General features: G+C 36.7%; 1 protein-coding gene across 2 annotated transcripts in view; it reads left to right on the top strand.

Annotated features, from left to right (window-relative positions):
• The window catches only part of C2H10orf67 (chromosome 2 C10orf67 homolog), a 118,752-nt gene that overhangs the window by 38,048 nt on the left and 64,183 nt on the right, over nt 1-16,521 (top strand). For both annotated transcript variants that reach the window (XM_045003201.1, XM_045003200.1), the window contains 4 exons: nt 5,237-5,384; nt 6,617-6,675; nt 9,002-9,067; nt 14,395-14,457. In XM_045003201.1, coding sequence (XP_044859136.1) covers nt 5,237-5,384; nt 6,617-6,675; nt 9,002-9,067; nt 14,395-14,457 — 336 coding nt within the window. The remainder of the gene's footprint in view (nt 1-5,236; nt 5,385-6,616; nt 6,676-9,001; nt 9,068-14,394; nt 14,458-16,521) is intronic.

The raw sequence follows: 16,521 nt of genomic DNA, 5'->3' as shown, positions 1-16,521 counted from the left end.
ATTCCAGTTGGAAATAAGGCACATATTTTTAACAGTAAAAGTAACCATCAAGAACGTAATGCATTCTCCCAGCCTGATGTCTTCAAATCAAGATTGTATTCCTTTCTGGAAGATATGCTTTAGCCAAACACAAGTTATTGGGTTCAATAAAAGGAGGAACTGTGAAATTTAATGGCCTGCAATATTCAGGAGGTTAAACTAGATGATCTGATGATCCTTTCTGGCTTTAAACTTTATGAATCTATGAAATATGTAAATGTATTCACTGTAAAAAAAGCTAAAATGGTAAATAAAACACTGGAACATCATAAGGTTGAATAAATATTTTACAAATAAATGGAAAAGTGTATCTTTCTCTTGTAATAGCTACTAACTAAAGTATAGTAAATGTAAGTTTGCTTTTCATAGAAATGTAGGACTGGAAGGGACCTCGATCAGTCATCTAGTGTGGTCCCTACACAGAGGCCGGACAATACATCAGATACTTCTTGCACAATTGCCCCCTCTTGTGGTATACGTAATGCAGACACAAGTACTTAAAATATATCTTAAAAAGGAAAATGTGCATAATATAATGGGTGAAAGCTTTCTAAAAATGATTTTTTGGGGGGACAAACACACAATAGCAACAAAAGAATTGAGAAATCTTCTGTTAGACTCTTTTAACCAAATTATGCACAAATACTTTAGTATTTTATACTGTAATTGGTTTACTGATATTGTACATAACTTTTACTGTGATATGTTTACAAAAATAATTATAACTAATCCTAAAAGTGCTGTTTGCTTATTTTTCAAGTGTATATTAGAATACACCCTCATACATAAGTATGAGAAATGCAAATTCCTGCAGCGGAATATATAACTGTATTCTTCCACACTTACAATTGCTGAAATCAGTGGGACTACTCATATTAGAGGTTTTGAAACAAATTGATAAATTAAACAATAATAAGTCACCAGAGCCAGATGGTATTCATCCAAGTGTTCTGGAGGAACTCAAATACGAATCTGCAGAACTACTAACTGGTATGTAACCTATCACTTAAATCAGCTTCTGTACAGGATGACTGGGGGATAGCTAATGTGAGACCCATTTTTTTTAAATAGGCTCCACAAGTGATCTTGGAAATTAGAGACCAGTAAGCCTAATTTCAGTACCAGGCAAATTGGTTGAAACTATAGTAAAAACAGAATTATCAGACACATAGATGAACATGATTTTTTGGGGGAGAGTCAACATGGCTTTTGTAAAGGGAAATCATGTCTCACAAATCGACTAACATTATTTGAGGAGGTAAATGTGGACAAGGGTGATTCAGTGGATATAGTATAATTGGACTTTCAGAAAGCCTTTGACAAGGTCCCTCATCAAAGGCTCTTAAGCAAAGTAAACAGTCATGGGATAAGAGGGAAGGTCCTCTCATGGATCAATAACTGCTGAAAAGACAGGAAACAAAGGGTCACAATAGATGGTCCATTTTCAGAATGGAGAAAGGTAAATAGTGGTGTACCTCAGGGATCTGTACTGTGACCAGTGCTGTTCAACATATTCATAAATGATCTGGAACAAGGGGTAAACAGTGAGGTGTCAAAATTTGCAGACAACACAAAATTACCTGAGATAGTTAACTCCAAAACAGACTGTAAAGAGTGACAAAGGGATCTCACAAAACTGGGTGACTGAGCAACAAAATGGCAGATGAAATTCATTGTTGATAAATGCAAAGTAATGCACATTGGAAAACATAATTCCAACTATACATACAAAATGAGGGGGTATAAATGGCTGTTACCACTGAAGAAAGACATCTTGGAATCATTGCAGCTAGTTCTCTGAAAACATGTGCTCATTGTGCAGCGGCAGTCAGAAAAGCTAACAATGTTAGTAACCATTAGGAAAGGAATAGCTAATAAGACAGTAAATATCATAATGCCACTATATAAATCCATTGTATACCCATGCCTTGAATGCAGTGTGTAGTTCTTGTCACCCCATTTAAAATAAGATATATTAGAAATGGAAAAAAGTACAGAGAAGGGCAACAACAATGATTAAGGGTATGGAACAGCATCTGTATGAGGGGAGATTAAAAAGACTGGGACCTTTCAGCTTGGAAAAGAGATGACTAAGGGGGGATATGATAGAGGTCTATAAAATCATGAATGATGTAGAGAAAGTGAATAAGGAAGTGTTTTTTACCCATCACGTAACATAAGAACGGGGTGTCACTCAATCAAATTAATAGGCAGCCGGTTTAAAAGAAACAAAAGGAAGCACTACTTCACACAATGCACAGTTAACCTGTGTATCTCATTGCCAGGGCATGTTGTGAAGGCCAGAAGTGTAACTGGGTTCAAAAAATAATTAGATAAGTTCAAGGATGCTATGTCCATCAATGGCTATTAGCCAAGATGGTCAGGGATGCAACCCCATTCTCTCAGTGTCCTAAGTCTCTAAGGTGGGAGTAGATGATGGGATGGATCACTAATAAGTTGCCCTGTTCTGTTCATATCCTCTGATGCATCTAGCGTTGGCCATTGTCGGAAAATGGGATACTGGGTTAGATGGACCATTGGTCTGACCTAGTATGGCCGTTCTTATGTCTAAGATACTATTCAGCATGAAGTAAGGATGGTAGAATATGGCCCTAAATTTGTCATATTTCAGAATAATGTCTTCATATTTACCTAGTGTTCTGTTGGAAATTTAATAAAAGTTCATACCTTTAGCAACTGTGTATTTTTGCATTAATTAAAACTAAATAAAAACAATTTTGATATTTAAAAATTATTATTGGGTAAATTGTAGATTGAAAGTAACAAATCAGCAATTTTATATATAAAGTGAGAGAGTTTAAAACCTTATGATTGTCAACAACTTTCTAGCCCTTTTTTGCTTACATGATTGAGTTTAAAGTCCCTTTGGTTTAAGCAAGCCAAAACTACTGCTGTGGGCAGATGGTAGAGAGAACACTACCACAAAACCTGCCACTCAAAGTGTAACAGATGACTGTAGCTACAGAAAACTGTCCCTTTGTTCATTTTGCTAATGAGTGTCCTCATTGCAGCATGAGCCTGAATAGTTAATTATTTGCAGTTCTTGTTTATAACAGATGGTGGAGCTAGAGCTAAAGGTTATCCATGCAAAGCACAAACCATATATTGATCTGTGAGTAAAACAAGCCCACTATGTTTTTCTGAATTGTTGCATTAAAACAGTAAGAGATAAAAAGACTACATTTCGATTTTAAAACATCATTTAAAAATTTTACACTTTGATTCACATAGCTAAGTCAAACATTTCTAGTTTCATTTATGATGATGGTGATCCTCATGCTATCAGCTGTTGATGCTCAAATTCTGCCTGGGCAAAGGAACTCATGCCTAAGCTTATTAAGTTCTGAAACAGTTATTTAAAAGGTCTTTTGAAATTGTAAACTTGTTCTGTAATGGTTTAGAGTTGAACAATGTTAGAGGAGAATGATAAATAATCACTCAAATATTTTATTGGCTGTTTTATTAACAACCCCTCTGCAGCTTGTTAGAGACTGCCTATAGGATTTCCAAGGTTCTGGAAAGAGTTCTTGTAAAAATTAATCCTAGTCTAGTAACTAACTAATAAGCATAACTAAAAAGTTGTTTTGTTAGTTTGAAAATCTCTGTTACTAACTTAACATAATTTCATTAACTGATATTTGACCTTTCTAGAAATTGCTACTTCTTAGTTAGCAAAAAAGGGGAGCTACAAACTAATTTTAAGGTTGAATTTTTAAAACACTTTGGAATTTTATCCACCTGATTCCCAGTAAAATCATTGAGAGACCTGTGGCCATAACTCTGTGTAACACTTTGATAGTTTATTCCTAAAAGTTTAAGTGAGCACAAGGGACTGAGAGGTGGTTTTGTTTTGTTTTGTTTTGTTTTTTGAGAAAAACATTTGAAATAGTTGTGCAGGAGAGAATGTTTGCCATAAATATATTTCGGTTTTGAGTTCAGGTTTACATGTTTTCTTAAAAACTCAGAATTTTACTTCCGAAGTTCTAGGTACCAGATTCTTACTTTTTATCATTAGGTAACCTAGAAAAGGAGGCCCTACTTTCACATGCTTATTTTTGCCACGTGAAACAACTATCTTAAATTTTCTTTAGTAAGCAAAGTAATTAATAACCTGTTCTTTGTTTTTAATATTTTAAGGCTTTCAGAATTCAGTTTGATAGGCTGGTATTACTCTAAAGTTTTGTTCCAGCTTCCGAAAGCTTTTCTGTAATTTTAAAAGAAATATGTGGCAGTAAAATCTGGACAACCATAAGACAATATATTCAAATGTTTTCAATAGCTTTGAAACAGACAAGAAAAAAAGAGTAGCTGTCCCAATAAGCTTCAGTTGCATAAGAAGTCTTTTCCATAATGGATGTGGCAAGATTTAAACAAAGGACACGCATAATAAAAATGTAAATGAGTTTGCTTTACTAAAACTATAACTTTAAAGTCTTTTGTTGTATGTTATCCTGGAACCTTCTTACTAGGTAATCACTGTTTGCATAGAGATTTAAACCATAGTCTTCAATAGCATTAAACCCCTGCACGGTCTATGTGTGACAGGCATGCAAAGCCATGTTAATGTTCAGAATATGAATTGCCTCTGGGTGGCTCCGACACCAAGTAGAAAACCAACTGCGTTGGTATCAGAAGGCCTGATGGACTCCATGCGGCTCCCAGCCTGAAAACTTCACCACTTTGACATGTGATGTGCTCCTCATGACACTGGCAGCACTGTCACTGAGAAATGGCACAAAGGCAACAAGCCCCCCTCCTTAGCCATGCACTTTGCAACCCCCTGGTGTTGCCTGTCCACAATCTCTCCTGCCTGCCTAGTTACGGACGGCACTTCATAAACACAGAGGGAAGTGTGGGTGGATAGGCCCCAGCTGCCTTCCTGCACACAGCCTCCATAATAAATTGACCTGAATGATGAGGGCACACAAACAGTATGATATGCATTATTCCTGTCAATAAAATGTCCCCATGTGTTATGGCTTTGTATATAATGTACTGCAGTCTTTCTTCCAGCAAGGTCCTATTTAGTCTCTTGACTTTTTTGTATTCATATTATAACTGTGTAATAGAATTCAGAAAATTATATGATAGCTGTGTTCTATAATTATTATATTTGTGAAGCATATTTAAATCCTTGATTCTTTACTTAGAAATACAAGGGTTCTCAATCTTTCAGATTATTTTTGACAACGATGATGACAATGAAAAAAATATGCTCGAAAAAGAAAATGAGGATTTCAGAGAAGAGGTTTCTGGACTACTTGATAGGATTGCACATCTTGAAGAGTCTCTGAAACGCAGTGAAAAAGAAAATAATAAATTAGGTAAAATTTTCATGTGATGTTAGGTCAAGATGACATTTAAATACAGTATGCATTAAATGTTAAAATCAAAATGCAAATCTAGTATGGTCCAAAAATGTGGTAATTTTTTCTTGGACTTTCTATCAGCTTGTTTTGTACTTTTTAATTATTCTAAACTTTTTTGAATATTTATATTTACTTTTTTACTCATGATAAAAGAATATTTGTTTATATGGAAGTTAAGACTTCTTATGTTGGTTAACAGTGTTGCTGGAGTTCATAAAATATAACACTGTTATTTTGTAGTCTGCAAAATTACTAAAATCTGAGAAAAGTGTTATGTAAATATTTATATTTGTAAATGATTAAATATATTGTTAGTTTTAATTTAGTTGCCTTAAGATGAGGAGGTAAAATGGACACTATATATAGAATAGGTTTCTGTGCTTGCACATATGTATTAACATACACTTTCTGGGAAGAAATATGAATTATATGTTTGTGCAGAAGTCTACAAGAATCAATTTCTTTTTCAAGTTATCAACACTGTTTTCAGTATGGTTACTTTACAACATTTTTTAAAAGGAATTCATTTTGTCTTATTCTGAAATTGAGAGTGTGTGTGTGTATGTATATAAACAAACATACACACCATTCAGGTTATAAGAACAATTAATAAGTTCAGTCTTTACTTTCAAGTTACCACTAGTATATTGTCAGTGTTAGAAAGCTCTTATGGAAAGCTAGAAATCTATGGCATTAGAACAGAATTTGTGTGGAAAATCTGGCTTCTGACTATTGTACATCCAGATAGATTAGACATAGTAGTACCTTTTATAGTAGAAAGATGAATTTGACATAAACAGTATTCTTTATTGCTGTTTATCATCTGATGTAATGGCGCTTCTCATCTTTTCATAGTTTTGTTTGAGCAATAAAGAACCACCTGCTAAAGCACTTTGTATTGGCTGTGACTAACAGCAAGGATGTCCAGAGCTAGTATTAATGAAAAGCTGTGGGCACTCAGCCACACTTGGCTCTTGAACTTACTTCTTAATCTCTATCTGACCAGCCGGCTGAACAGCAGGAAGAAGGCTATGAATGTCAAGGGCAGTTGTGAAGGTCAGAGTTCTGCTAGGACTTTCATCCACTGTGCATTCCACTAGGCTTAGACTGACCTGAAGCATACAATATAAATACACTGATGTAGGCTTGTAATTTCATGCTCTACCTTTCTCCCTATTTGTTTTCAGATAAGGAGGTTCGAGGTATGCAATTAAAAATGGAAAAAGATGAGAAAACTGTTCAAAAGGTACTGTACTGTTTTGACAGTGATGAATGTCTCTCTAAGCAGAAAAGCAGCAGGTTTGGGTTATTCACAAAGTCTATTCCAAATAATACGAGAAAGCTGAAAAATAGTCAATATCATTTCAATTGTTTCAGATTTTGTTTTATGTTTGTTTAACTCAATGATGAGTAAAAATGAGCTGGTATTCCTGCCTATGCAGAAGACAGTGGTTCAGATTGTCTTCCTCCTGTCATGTCAGCATTATTTTTGCTGTATTTTAACACTAGTAAATTAGACACTTTCTCACTTCTGAACTTCAGCAAACTGTAGTGGAGTTGGGTGGAGTACTTTCATTAAAAAGAAGGGCACAAGTATATTTTTAGAGAAAGAGTAACAAGGATCAAATATGGAAGTATCTGTAATTTTGGGCAAGAATTGTGTTATTCTCAATAACCTGTGGTTTGCTGTATATTTTCTGTATTTCTGGGTAATGTTATTAATTTGTCTTCAATATTATTTATGTGCTATCAGTACAAGGCAGTGGTTGAACAAGACATAGTAAATACAAATTAATGCTTCTTGGCATAGGGAAGTTCTAAAAAACAAAAACACCTCACTGAGAGATGGGGAGACATAAAGATCTATTTAGATAACATGCCTAGATATCATGCCAAATGAATTTCTTCTCTACAGTGCATTATTCCCTTTCTAAAAATGAAAGAGAAATCAAAGAACTTCTTCCCACTGTAGAAAGTGGACTCTTTCCATTAAATATTTTTCAATGTGATCTATATCCTTTGTTGAAGAACTTCAGTTTAGCAAGGTATTTTCATTAAGGTATTTTCATCTTTGTGGTGAAATCTCTGGGAGGTAATGACCCTTTATATGATAAAAATCTTCACATTAAGTTGTTTTCACTGTCCAGGGAGAGGAAGAATTCTGTTTTGTTGAGGCACAGGAATGAAAGTCAGGAGATCTGGGTTCTATTTCCACCTCTTCCATAGACTTTGCTTGCAAAGATGTCACTTCTCACACCTCGCTTTCCCCTCTGTTAAATGGTAATAATACCAACCTACCTCAGAGGGGTGTCGGAAGGCTAAATTTGTTAATGATTTTAAACCTTGAGATCCTATAAATGAACCCTAAAATTAGAAATGGAAGCTAAAGACGTATCCTAAGATTAGATATGGAAAACTCCTATTGGTCCATCCATTTTATCTAGTTGCAAAAGGAGGATTGTTCCCTACAGTACATTTTCTAGTGTATTATTTATATTGTGGAACTGCCCAAAGACCCCAACAAGACTGGGGTCCCATTGTGTTAGGTTCTATACAAATTATATACAGATGAAACAATCCCTGCCCCCAAAAGTTCACAGCCTAAGTTTGTCTAGTTTAGTTTGCAAAGTCCTAATCCATGGGATTTCTGACGCTTCTTTGGAGACTGTTCCACAGCCTAATGCATCTCACTGTTGGGGAGGTTTTCTACTGGGTACTCCACTGAAAAAATTTTTTGGCTTGATATCTAGAATTTTTGCACTTGGATAACTTTAAAATTGGGTTCATTTTTAAAATTTATACATGCATGGACTTAGTCCTCAATGACAATAGGTGCCTGACATGCTCCCCATTAAAAAGCCTAAGTAAACAGGTTATATATACTGAAGATGACTTCAAGAGTCAAAGAAAAAAGAATATCTTTTCCCTCCCCAGAAAGCCACCAAGCAGCAGTTGAACTACTCCAAAACTGCCACTGCATCTTGACTGCATCAGCCCTTGTGAATGCTCTCGAAACACCCCAATCATAGGTGTGTGGTTTGACTGTTGGATCAGAGTAATCCTCATTCCGAATACTTCCCTCCATAGTAGGGGCTCCCTATGCCCATTCTTTATGCTTTGCAGGTGGTATAGATATCCTAGTCAGACTTCCTCTACCTAAGCAATGGAGCATCATTAGTTTGACTGTATTCAGAACTTCATGCAGTTCTTATTTGGGCCAAAGGATTTGTCTCAGAAAGCTGTTTTCCAGAGTGCCCTTCATTTTAACCTGCAGCTTTCTAGAGATCTGATCTTCTGTATTTTGTATGCACATTCAGGGTGTGTTCAATACAAAATTAAAGTGTGAACATTTGGTGTGTGAATTGCACATTCTGCATGTGGCATTCCTAGTGCACTATCAGGCTTGTTTCTAGGTATCATGGTATGTGCCAGGATGCCCATCAGTCTGTCATTCATTAGGTTATATATATGCTGTATTTTCTTTGGTAAACTATATTTAGAAAGGATTTTGGAAGAATTCTACCTGCCTCTAATCTAAAATGCAACATTACTTGTTATGCTTTTATTTTTAGTTAATTGAAGCTCAAGAAAAAATAAACATGGAACTTGAAAAGGAGAGGTCATTAAATCAAAGTATGGTAAGATTCTTGTGCTTAAATTATTTTTATGAACTGGTATGTGTTTCAAACTTCATAAAAATGGTTGTTTTCATATATATAGAAACTTATTTATTTTATTTAAATATTCAGTTTGTTCTAAGTATCATATGCAGCTTATGTGTACTGATTGATTATTTTTTTTTAGAAAAATGAAAAAGCATTTTTTTAAAGAGGTTTTTGGAGAATCAGTTCAGCAGAAGCCTAAATTTTACTCTACTAATGGAAGAAACATGCAAAATGATTTTTAAAGATTTTTTAAAAAGAACTTAAATATTGTTTGGCACAGAAGAACTTGGAAAACATTTAACATTATGTGGAAAGGTTTGGTACTATGATAGGGGGAGCCCTATCTTAAATATTTTTGTATTCTGTATTAGTCTCATAAGAATACTGCCTTTTATTTTCTTTTTACGTGTTGCAAGAACTTTCCAGATGGCTGATTGTTTATTTTATCATTTGACCTTTTTTCTATCTTGGTCTCACAGTGATTTTCACACTGGTCACCACTAGTATGTCTTTGTTACAGTATACTGACTGGGTTTATTATAATAAAAAATAAAACACAGCTTGACTTGCAATCTAAATATGCTGGAAAAGAATATGATACTGTTTAGAAGAGAAAAGGTTGTGAATAGAAAATCAGTACCACTTCAGTTACTTAAACATTTGCTTTTTTTCAGCTTGTCAGACTTTGTGCCAAGTCATAGCCGCTTTTACTTACTTTGTTTTGTTAATCTTAGCACAGTGTGTGTTGGGCTATCTTGACATAGGGCCAAATCCTGCAGTCCTTACTCAGTCTTTGACTTCAATGGGACTTTTGCCTGAGTAAGTACTGCAGGATTGAGTCTTTAGAAATGGATGAAAAACAGAATTTCAAGATTATAAAGGAAGCCTTCTTTGAAACCAGTTTTTAAAGGCTGAAAACTCGGACTAAGTTGATCTGTGGACCTCTTTTTTTAGCAAATACATTAGTCTTGAGAACACATTTCACCTTTTTTTCTTTTAACTGGAAAAATGTGATTTTCTTGGAGCCAGGGATTCTGAGCGCACACAGCCAACATTTTTAAACTTGATTGCCTAAAGTTCAGACCCTAAATTCATGTATTGACTTTGGCCTTTCAAAAGGATCTGTGTTATCATAAGCATCTGTCTGCAGGGCTGTCCTTAGGTATACGCAGCATACACGTAGGGCACCCGAAAATTTTGGGCACCCTGGGTCTTAGTGTCCACCCAGCCGTCTCTTCCTGTCCCTTTTCTGACCCTTCCTGCAGGCTCCCACCACAGCTGGCTGCTGCAGCCTGGTGAGTCTTCTTCCAGAGGGGATCTAGTACTTAAAAGTGAAAAAGCTTTCCAGCCTGCCAGACCTATTAGCACAACACTGAAACTGTTAAAGAGCCATTCAAGTTATAATGAAGCCATTTAACAGGCATTTGCCAACCCCCAGGTATTTCAGTTTCTGAATTTACTGACAAAACCAGTTGTGCATTACTGTAATATTTACTCAGAACATGTTAGTCTACGGGACCTTAGTTTAAAATTTGCTTTAAAAATATTGCATTAGTGTGTTGCTGAAGATTATAAAATCACATCTCTAAAAAATCCTTGCATAGATTTTTTGATGCACAATCTGAGTATTCATCTTTAGCCTTAAATGCTTGGATCTTCAAACATACAGTATTTTAAAAGACCACCCTTATCTAAAATACACATGCATGCCCAAGCTGCCGTTGGGCATAGGGGCACCAGTTTAATAATACTGCATAGGGCCCAATAAATCCTAAGGACGACCCTGTCTGTCTGTGCAGATTTCCTAGTTGGCTTTGAAAATCTCAACTAGTGGGTTTGCACAGGTTTCACCAAGGACATAATTTGAAGGCATTGGAGTTGAATAGGTGTAACTAAGGTCTTATTTGTCCTCATTGAACCTTTATCACTGAAGATGATGTGTGAGATGGAAAGAACCCAGAATGACCTTCAGATACCAGGTTGAGATTGTTGGGCTGGCAGCTAGAAAAGACATTTTTACTTGTAAACTGAGCTCATTAGATACAGAAATCACTGAGAGAAAATAAATGTGGAGTCACATAATGTCACTTTTACTGAGACACTCCTCAGAACAGAACCACGCTTAAAGGACTGTCTGCGTTTCCTCTCTATTCTTTTATAGTAGTGTGTGTTTCAAAGGCTGTGCCTCTTTCTTCAAGTTACTGTTACCTAAAACAAGGCACAGCAAAAGTGGAAGTGAACATTCAAATTCATTGTAAGTTCTTCTAACATAAAAAACTATAGGCTTAGAATTCATTAAAAAAAAAAAACCAGAAGACCACGCAACATGAATGGAGCTATAGCACATACATATTTAGGGCCATATTGTGCCTTTAGGATATACCCCTGAGATAGGGACAGTGTAGAATCATCTCAGTGCAGGCAAGGAGATAGGATACTTCCTAGAGCTCCCTAGACTGCATCTGCTGTGAGCTTTCCCTTAAGAGGGTGCAGCATGTGTGTCCCTCCAGCTGGCCAGCTCTGCTGGCTGAGGTCAGAGGTGAGGAGGCAAAGCCCCACCTCTTCTCTGCCCTCTCTCCATCCTTCAGAACTGAATAAAGACTGCAGTTACAGCTGGTCCCTGCACAGAGGGGCAAAAGGGGTGAGGAGAAAAGCTCCTTGAGCCTCCTCCCTCCCATCCCACCTCCCTCTTCCCTACCACCCCAGACATAATCTGGCCCTAACTGTATATAGAGAGGGCAGAAGAGGAAAATCTTGAAAATATATTCAGGAAAACAAGCTTTAAAGAAAATTCTCTTTTTAATACCAATAAATACTGGTCCTTAACCAAGTGTAGTTCTAGAGTAGTACTACTCCAAACGTAGCCCCTCTGCTCACCCAGAAACTCTTCTTTGGGTGTCTTCTTGGAGAAATTACAAAAACTAAGGCTCTCACTCTGCCTTTTTGCAGATGTATTAGTATACAGAGTGCAAAATAAATCAGTATATGGGCTTCCAGCCTTGAGGAAAAGGCTTTTCAGTTAATTTCAGCCTCTTTCTTCACTCTTCTTCCACTCCCCATTGAGTTATAGAACATCTGGTACCAAACTCATAGAATGTACCTCTGTTTGGCTAGGTCCACAGTTCTGAACTGAGGTCCTTCAGTAGGGTGACCAGATAGAAAGTGTGAAAAATAGGGACAGAAGGTGTGTGTGTGTGTGGTGGTGGGGGGGAATAGGTGCTTATATAAGAAAAAGCCCCAAATATCGGGACTGACCCTATAAAATCAGGACATCTGGTCATGCTATCCTTTAGTAACCATAGTAAAGATACAGAGAATAGCTATCAGGTTGCCTCTGAGATGTGGTGAAGGCATCCTGGCAAGTCTTGAGCACCTGTGGAACCCTCTAATATTATTTAACATACTTAGCTTTTTAGCCATATTTTTTCACAGCATATTACCAAACAAACCAACATTAAATGTACAGAAGACTGTGAAGGAGTGCACTACCCCTTTAAGGGACAGGCTGCAGCTGATGCAAGGACATCCTGGGGTATAACCAAGGAGGCGCTGCCTCACCCTAGGGTAGGGCTGTTTAAACAGGAAGCCGAAGCTGAACAGGAGAGAAGGGAGTAGAAATCATGCAGGCTGCCATGGCTGGTGGTTTCTCCCTGACTCAAGGAGTCTAACTTAACATGACTCAGAAAGTTGGTTTTGTGGATGTTCTAACTTGTGGAGCTCTGAACCAGGTTCCTGAATTATTCCTGTATTGAAACTTCATTAAAAGGAGACTTGGTATTTGGTAATGTGTGTTGGCTTCTCCTTGACCCAGGCTGTTAAAGCAAAAAAATTGCTCCCCCAACTGGGGAAATTTAAGGTGGGGTGCATCTGCAAATCAGGCTGTAAGGGAGTGCATTACAGAAACCTATAAATAATACTGCAGGTCATTTCAGTAGCATGACATAACATCAGAAGTGGAATTTTATTATTATGGAAAGGGGGAAGCATTTACTTGTACAAAGACAGTTGCATGAGATGTAGACTTTTGGACTAACCTAGGGTTCAACTCTGCCAGTTAGGAGACATTAAGTTTGATTACCATTCTCCCACTCTCTTTCTCCTTGGAGTGGGAACACATAGAAAAGCAGATGGTGATCCTTTGGGAATGGGAAAGGGAAAGTGCAGGGGTAGAACCTCCCATCAGCCAGAAGTTACATGCCCTGTTGATCCAGTCTTCTTTGGGTAGAGAGAAGATGTCAACAATGTAACTGATTGAGAGAGAGGAAATTAAAGAGAGAGAGAGAGTGTAAAAGCAGACTGAGGAATGGAGAAATCCTCAAATTATATAGTGTCCTTATGGGAGGGGATGTTTTGAATATTGAATGTAAATGTGAGTAGTAACTAAAGATCAGTCCTGGAGAAATGAATGATACAGGCAGAACGCTGGACATAAGTTCTTTAAAGCTTTTATACTTTTGACTAATTTCTGCCATAAGCTCTACTAAAATTATTGTAAAACAATTACATGAAGATTATGACATAGATAAATATAGTCATTTCTGGATTTTACATCTTTTGGCCTTTTTATTATAACTAATAACAAAAAGTTGAGAAATATAGTATAAACTAATTTTTCCTACTGTGGTAAATACTGACAAATTTAATACTGAAAAAAAGGTAGTATACAAAACTGAATCAGTTGCAAAGTTTTGGAAATAATTTCAAGTGTAAACTGCTAATTTAAATGTTCTTCTTTACTTTCTCACAATTTGACAATTATGCCAGTATTCAATTTTGTTCCATCATTCCTAAAGATAAATTTGTTTTCCTTTTATTTAGCAAAGCAAATTTATAAGAAATACTGTGCAACAATATGGAAACTATTGAATTTTGCTATTGTTCAGTATAAGTCAAGTAGCCGCTGCTGTTTTGAAATCTTTTGACCAGTCAGAGTTTACATCAAGCAAATGTTTCCAATAAAAATTGTGGGCAATAATTAAGTCTCTTATGTAGTCCTATTCACAGGCAGTAAACGATGAAAACAAATTTTCAGTGTAATAGATCAAAGTACCAGTACATTTTGCTTTGAACATGGATAAAGCTGCATTTCATTTTTTAAAGAATTAATAATTACTTATGGAAGATGTATATTTTTGTACACTTTTTGCAATATTTCCGGAAATGTAAGAATTTTAATTAATTAATTGTTCAAAGAAGTATAATATTAAATTAATAATGTCTCCCTCATCCTCTCTGTATTACATTTTATAAATGTGTGTGTCTGTACTTTTGCTCAGCTTTCTTGGCATTCATTTTAACAGCTCAGAGAACAAAAAGACATTGAAACAAAAGTGGAAAAGAAGTTACCTGACCTACAGGAAAAGGTAAATTCATTTTACTTCCTAGATGGAGCATATACTTCAATTAATTATATCATACTATGAAATACACCATATTCACTGTACCCGTAATATATTTGCCTTATCAGACTTTTTCTACTTCCAGTGGTTGCTTTCCCTACACTTCACTGATAACTAAACTAAAACCATTTTGTTTAACTCTCCTCTCTTTTCAGAGTAGCAGCCGTGTTAGTCTGTATTCGCAAAAAGAACAGGAGTACTTGTGGCACCTTAGAGACTAACAAATTTGTTAGTCTCTAAGGTGCCACAAGTACTCTTCTCCTCTCTTTGTTACTTTCTGCTTGTCATCCACATGGCTCTAGATAACATATGTAATTGTCTCAGTCCTCTCTTCCACTCACTCTTCCTTTGTAAGGGAATATGGACTCACACTATTCGTAGTCATGGTAGTGAGATTTGTTAGGAGGGACTCGCAAATAAGCATAGTTCAGTTGTTTTCCAGCTGAAATGTGGCAGCCCTAATACAGCAACCTGAACATAAGAACATCAGAAAACTACTCTATGCAGAACTACTCAAGATAGTTAACTCACAGGAAGACTGCAAAGAGCTACAAACGGATCTCTCAAAACTGGATGACCGGGCAACAAAATGGCAGATGAAATTCAGTGTTGATAAATGCAAAGTAATGCACATTGGAAAACATAATCCCAACTATACATATAAAACAATGGGATCTAAATTAGGTGTTACCACTCACGAAAGAGATCTTGGAGTCATTGTGGATAGTTCTCTGAAAACATCCACTCAGTGTGCAGTGGCAGTCAAAAAAGCAAACAGAATGTTGGGCATCATTAAGAAAGGGATAGATAAGAGAGAACATATCATATTGCCTCTATATAAATCCATGGTACGCTCACATCTTGAATACTGTGTGCAGATGCGGTGACCCCATCTCAAAAAAGATATATTGGAATTGGAAAAGGTTCAGAAAAGGGCAACAAAAATTATTAGGGGTATGGAATGGCTTCTGTATGAAGAGAGATTAATAAGATTGGGACTTTTCAGCTTGGAAAAGAGACGACTAAGGGTGGATATGGTTGAGGTCTATAAAATCATGACTGGTGTGGAGAAAGTAAATAAGGAAGTGTTATTTAATTATTCCTCATAACACAAGAATTGGGGTCACCAAATGAAATTAATAGGCAGCAGGTTGAAAACAAACAAAAGGAAGTATTTCTTCACACAATGCACAGTCAACCTGTGGAACTCTTTGCCAGAGGATGTAGTGAAGGCCAAGACTATAACAGGATTCAAAAGAGAACTAGATAAATTAATGGAGGGTAGGTTCCATCAATGGCTATTAGCCAGGATGGGCAGGGATGGTGTCCCTAGCTTGTGTTTGCCCGAAGCTGGGAATGGGTGACAGGGAATTAATCGCTTGATGATTACCTGTTCTGTTCATTCCCTCTGGGGCGTCTGGCATTGGCCACTGTCGGAAGACGGGATACTGGGCTAGATGGACCTTTGGTCTGACTCACTATGGCTATTCTTATGTTCTTACGTTCTTAATTTGGGCCTATCACCCTCAGGGAAAGTCTGTCTAAAACATACAGGGCTTGTCTACATAGCAGGTTACTGTGTGGCAGGTAGTTGTAAGCCAAGCCATATTCCAGGACTTTTAGGGTAAGTCTACATTGCGATAAAAAACCTACAGCACCGAGTCTCAGAGCTGGGTCAGCTGATTCAGACCATCTGCAGCTGTGCTGTGGGTCTTTTATGTACCCTTAGTGTGCTTTAGCAGTTTCCACACGGGACATTACTATGCAGGCAAGCTGGTGTGCTGTAGATTCATACCCTGGTTTGCCATGCAGTAAATTGCTGTGTAAGTAGGCACTTTAAAAATAACTGAAAGAATCTAAATAATGAGATTTCTTTTTAATATTATGGGTATACTCCAAATTTTCTTTATACGAATAGTAATATGCAACATTTTTGATTACCTTTGTCTCCTCTATTCTCTGCCTGTGGCACATAGTAGTTTAGTGTCCTGAGGGCTGTAATACCTAGGTCTAATTTCAATTGTTGAG

This window comes from Mauremys mutica, chromosome 2 (assembly GCF_020497125.1).
Source record: "Mauremys mutica isolate MM-2020 ecotype Southern chromosome 2, ASM2049712v1, whole genome shotgun sequence".
In the NCBI taxonomy this organism is placed as follows: Eukaryota; Metazoa; Chordata; order Testudines; family Geoemydidae; genus Mauremys; species Mauremys mutica.
The sequence above is the reverse complement of the archived record's forward strand: the minus strand, read 5'-3'. Positions and strand labels throughout refer to the sequence as shown.